Genomic DNA, 6000 nt, shown 5'->3' with positions numbered 1-6000 from the left:
AGGAGCCTGTATGCATTATGGAGAAAGGGAGGGAGTGGAACATGTTTTAGTTCACTGTTCAGCATACTCTAATAGAGGGAGAAGATGCAAAGGGCAATTAAGACACCCATATCACTGAGTACCTTGCTTAGTGCACCCAACAGACAGACAGCAGCTATAATCAGGTACCTGATGGAAACAGGATTAGCCAATAGAATCTGAAGTTTTCACTGCTCTCCATTTAAAAAAAATATATATATCAGTTTGATTAAGCAGTAGTATAACTCCCTCAAGGATCACACCTCAGCCCTGTAGATGGCGGTAGTGCACGTCGTATGCAAGCTGTCAATAAAAAACACAGAAGAAGAAGAAGCCATAAAACCGTAAAGAAGAGGGAAGAAGTCGTCTGCTCTTTGTTTTTGGAGTCGTAAATGTTCATCATTAGTCAGCCGGATTTGTTTATGCGGTGTTGAAGCGCTCGGCTGAGCCCTGTAGGAAATTAAATATACCGAGTTTTTGTTTCAGTCTGGAGGACACGAACTGATAAAATGATCTATCATGAACGTTCGTGCGTCATTAGATTTCCACTGTTTGTGAAACCCACCCAGAATAAACTCGAGTCGAAACAAAAGTGTAATTTCAGTCTGATTGGGTCTCGGTAACAAATTAGTGATGCATTAATTAGACATTTCCGGCTGTGTGTGATATGAGCAGCATGCTTTGGAACTGGGGAAATGCATTTCGGAAAGAGATTTACTTTGGTCAGCTTTATTTTTTCTCTGTTTTCCCTCTGCAGCAGAATCACAGGTAAGAGTACCAAATCTTTCTCTGTTTACACGGGGGGCGGCAGACTTGATTGCTTGCTTGCTTTCTTGCTTTATTCCGAACAGTAAAGAAGATATAAAAACAAACTAAAAATAAAAAATGCAATCATCAAAACATCGTCATAAACAGAATAGCGTAGCGTAGTGGGGAAATAACATAATGTTCGTAAATAATTAGGAAGAAGTAAATAACTTATCAAATCCTAACCCTCAATGGAGCACTTGCATGTGACGTCACAGCCGATCCAGATTGTGACAGACGCCATCTTGTCGGTCAAACGCCATATTCCGCCTTCTACTTCTGGTTCTACTTCTGCTTTTACTTCTACCTTTTCTTCTGGAAAACCCTACTATATACAATTCTACTACAACGGCTGCGGCTACAAGCTCTCCCTACCTGTGCACGGTTTTTGTTTTTTGTGTGTATTTTTGCGTGTTGTTCGTCTGTACCGGACTTCAATGTCCACTACAACCGTATGGACTTACTGGACATTGGTTTCCAGCAGAAAATGACGGTTTGTAGCGATTTCCATCGCATGTACAACATTCCGGACGAGAAAAAAAAAACATTCCGGACGAGATAGCGAGACCAGCGGGGTCTCCGTGGATTGTTATTGGAAGCAAAGCGAAGGAGGCGGCGCCGGGAGCGGAAGCAAAAGCGAGGCTGCAGAGCCGGCCTGTTGACTAAGCTCAGAAAACAGCTACTCAAATCTCCACTGCCAAGCCTCTACCTCTCCAACGCCAGATCCATGTAAACAAGACGGACGAGCTGGAATTACCTTATTCTATTCTATAATCAGCTGGTCAGTGCTATACTCAATACTTAAGTGACTTACCCGTCCAATGAGGATTCTTGTTTACAAGATGCCACATCTGAGTCGCTGACAAATCCTGAATTTCTGTAAAGATAATTGTCCAGAGATTTATAGGCACGCAGTGCTTCACCACTGAACAGCGAGGGAAAGTTAATGAGGTAATTATACACGTCCGGGTATTCCGCTGGCAGTTCAAAATCCGGTCGTGAAAACTCCGTCCGGTAAGCCATAAGGGTCACAAATCTGTAGATCGTTTATTTTAGACATATATCTAGTTATCTGTTCATTAGTGTAGTGTAGTCCGTGTAGTCCGTTGGTTGAAATTGATCCATTCTGCACACGAGTGCAGCAGTATTCAGCGGTGTTTTTGACCGACAAGATGGCGGTTGTGTACTTTCCGGTCACGTGACTGCAAGATCTCTATAGACCCCTTCGCATGTTTGTAAACAAACCGACCGTTGCCAGGATGCGCGCGCAGCCTGGACCCAGAAACAATGGCGCTGCCCATAGACCGGCATTATGAGCTGTCAGATTATGCCAAACAATTGTCGTTACAAGATCGAGAATGCTACATAAATAAGTTAACTCTAACAAGTGGACATCGCCTACCGGATCCGCATTTAATTAAAGAGTGGACGGACGATGTTAGTAAGTTCCCTGGTATACAATGGCCAGATATATACTCGTACCTTATTGACAAGACTTCAGTGTACACCCATGAAAAACTTCCTGCCTACAAGTCTTTAGACGCATATGATTATGTGCGGGCATGTACAACTTGATTAACAATGGGACATTCATATTCATTTTGTTTTAATCAAGTTATGCCAGTGATGTGATGGCAATGTGGCTTTAGCTACAACAGCAAATCCCAACACTAAACAGCAATTTGCAGGAGGTGATGGCATGAAAGGAATGATAGTGTAAAGAGTGCAGCTAAGAGAAATCAGAGCTGCGTAAAAAGCGAGAGGCAGAGAGCAGAAATGAAACTGAATGGGGCGGGAGCTAGGTTAGAGCAGTCAACGCGAGTTGGCATTTAGAGTGAGGGCACACAATTTTACCTTTCCATCCTTGCTTTAAAATTGTGATTTTCGGCAGACACAAATAATGATGGCACAAAATCTGGACTGCTTGAGTCAAGCGAGACCTCTCCTACAAACAAAACTGCATGCAAAGCTAAGTTAACATGCTAACAATATTCATTACATTGTGTAACTATGACCCAGCTAATCAGACAAACGTTACCAAAGTATTTTGCTACATCAATAAACGAAGACTAGAAAGAATAAAAAAGAAAGATTTAATAAATTGCCTGATCTTACCTGTGATGAAGTGGGCGCTGCAAACCCGCGCATTTTTGATGGTGCTTTCATCCCAGTCTACACGTTTGATGGCTTGTAGTCATAGACGTCAGCGATTTTTTTAAAATTTATTTATTTATTTTTTTAATTTTATTTAATTTTATTTTTTTTGAATGGGTGAGATCCTGCTGGAATTCTGAACATTTTAACCCCATCACTGCTACGATTCTGACACCTGACAACACAACAACTAGGCATTTCTGAGTCTTTTTTGGGTCCAGGCTGCGCGTGCAATTTCCGCTTTCGTATGAATGACGTTTACTGCAAAGGGGTCGATAGAGTGCTCCGAGATGATGCTAAAAATAGTAACCATGCGGTCGGCGCGACCATCTTGGAAGTCACTCGCTCCAGAGCGCGCATAGAGTACACATCATAGAGTAAACATTCACCGATTCGTTTCTGCGTTAGAGGGCTTATTAGAAGCTTGGATTTTTTTAAGAATTTAGACATCTGAAGTGATGGAGCACTACTGTGAAAGTTTGGATAAGCAGGCACGGGAGCGTTATGCTGAGAAGGTACGTTTCATTGGGAATGTAGATCCATACACTGTTAGTGAGAAGGAATGGAAAGCTGACCCCAGCTTGTTGCCGCATAATTATCAATTATTTTAGTCAGTGAATAAAATGAAAGCCTAGTATGTAACTTGTACTAACAGCATGTGTACATAAACATTACTAGGCCTAGATCTTAAATGCCATTTGATGCAACAATGCACTGCAGTAGACATAAGCTACCTAATGTGACACATCCATTAATCATTAAAAGATAATAGTTTGTATCACATTTATTTTAGTAACTATGAAATTCAAGACAATTTAACCTACCTGTCACAAAGTGATCAGAACAAATCTGGATACAGTCTAGTTGTCCTAAATTTGATTGGTTAATGGCAGCCAGCCACTGTCGTCTCCTCCGCTCGCTTTTCTCCTGTGCTGCAATTCCCTGGTTTGTCACGACTTTAGGGAGTCTGTGGAAGCTTTTGCCACCCTTTTCCCCCCCGGCTACTACAGCCAACAATGACACACGTGTTCGGCATTTTGCTTCGCTGAGCAACAACAATGCACTGACACAGTGACGTTTGACTTCCAATATGGCCGCCGCCGGGTTTGTGCTGATCTCGAAGCACTCTATACCACCGTTAATCAAACGTCACTTTCCACCATAATAAACTATATATACAAAAAAACCATACCAACATGGTATAATAAAGCCCAAATCAAATCATATATACAAATACTTATGCTATGCATATATACACACATACAATACATACAGTGGTGCTTGAAAGTTTGTGAACCCTTTAGAATTTTCTATATTTCTGCATAAATATGACCTAAAACATCATCAGATTTTCACACAAGTCCTAAAAGTAGATAAAGAGAACCCAGTTAAACAAATGAGACAAAAAAATTATACTTGGTCATTTATTTATTGAGGAAAATGATCCAATATTACATATCTCTGAGTGGCAAAAGTATGTGAACCTCTAGGATTAGCAGTTAATTTGAAGGTGAAATTAGAGTCAGGTGTTTTCAATCAATGGGATGACAATCAGGTGTGAGTGGGCACCCTGTTTTATTTAAAGAACAGGGATCTATCAAAGTCTGATCTTCACAACACATGTTTGTGGAAGTGTATCATGGCACAAACAAAGATTTCTGAGGACCTCAGAAAAAGCGTTGTTGATGCTCATCAGGCTGGAAAATGTTACAAAACCATCTCTAAAGAGTTTGGACTCCACCAATCCACAGTCAGACAGATTGTGTACAAATGGAGGAAATTCAAGACCATTGTTACCTTCCCCAGGAGTGGTCGACCAACAAAGATCACTCCAAGAGCAAGGTGTGGAATAGTCGGCGAGGTCACAAAGGACCCCAGGGTAACTTCTAAGCAACTGAAGGCCTCTCTCTCATTGGCTAATGTTAATGTTCATGAGTCCACCATCAGGAGAACACTGAACAACAATGGTGTGCATGGCAGGGTTGCAAGGAGAAAGCCACTGCTCTCCAAAAAGAACGTTGCTGCTCATCTGCAGTTTGCTAAATATCATGTGGACAAGCCAGAAGGCTATTGGAAAAATGTTTTGTGGATGGATGAGACCAAAATGGAACTTTTTGGTTTAAATGAGAAGCGTTATGCTTGGAGAAAGGAAAGCCTTGCATTCCAGCATAAGAACCTTATCCCATCTGTGAAACATGGTGGTGGTAGCATAGTTTGGGCCTGTTTATCTGCATCTGGGCCAGGACGGCTTGCCATCATTGATGGAACAATGAATTCTGAATTATACCAGCGAATTCTAAAGGAAAATGTCAGGACATCCGTCTATGAACTGAATCTCAAGAGAAGGTGGGTCATGCATAGGGCTGCACGATTATGGAAAAAATGATAATCACGATTATCTTGACAAATTGTAATCACGATTATTAATCACGATTATTCTTGATGTTAGGGAAATCACTTAAATTTTATTTCACTATATTCAAACAAACAATATGAACAGCTTTCAGTGCAGAATGAAATTTCAAAGAGAAGTTCTGATTTCCAAATGACAAATAAATGAAATTTATCCAAGAAATTACCAAAGGATGAAGGAACTGAAAACTCAATTGCAACAATTACATAGCATTATACTGAGGCTGAATCCAAAATGCGTCCAAATAACAGAACTTGAGCCCTTTCGAGGGACGAACTCCTCCTCACCTCCGCCTGCTTCTTCAGACACAGATGGACTCTGTTGTTCCGACATAGATAGCTTTTCTCTCTCACCTCAATCTGTTACCTACTCTCACACTATCACCCCTTGAAGATACCGCTGCACTGAAGCTCTGCGCACTTGGCTTGCTTGCTTATTTAGGCGGAGTAATGAAACCTTACATGCGTCAGTTCGCCCCCTAATGGCTTGGCGGAGTACTGGTCAAAAAGTACTTGATCAGATACGCAGCAGAGCTCGCATTTTAAATGGAAATAAATCGCGATTTTCATTTAATTTAATCGTGGCAGCCAAAATCGCGATTTTCGATT

The 6000-nt window shown here is 41.2% G+C and overlaps 1 protein-coding gene across 5 annotated transcripts in view; it reads left to right on the top strand.

The window, feature by feature from the left end:
• The first annotated feature begins 344 nt into the window (after window positions 1–344).
• LOC132892053 (nectin-3-like) overlaps window positions 345–6000 on the top strand; it is a 163848-nt gene continuing 158192 nt past the window's right edge. For all 5 annotated transcript variants that reach the window (XR_009655392.1, XM_060930406.1, XM_060930405.1 and 2 more), the window contains exon 1: window positions 345–786. Coding sequence is in view for 4 of the 5 variants with exons in the window: in XM_060930406.1 (XP_060786389.1) it covers window positions 714–786 (73 nt within the window). In the remaining variant the exon portion in view is untranslated. The remainder of the gene's footprint in view (window positions 787–6000) is intronic.

The sequence above is a fragment of the Neoarius graeffei genome, chromosome 9 (assembly GCF_027579695.1).
Source record: "Neoarius graeffei isolate fNeoGra1 chromosome 9, fNeoGra1.pri, whole genome shotgun sequence".
In the NCBI taxonomy this organism is placed as follows: domain Eukaryota; kingdom Metazoa; phylum Chordata; class Actinopteri; order Siluriformes; family Ariidae; genus Neoarius; species Neoarius graeffei.
This window is presented reverse-complemented; position numbering and strand designations above follow the sequence as displayed.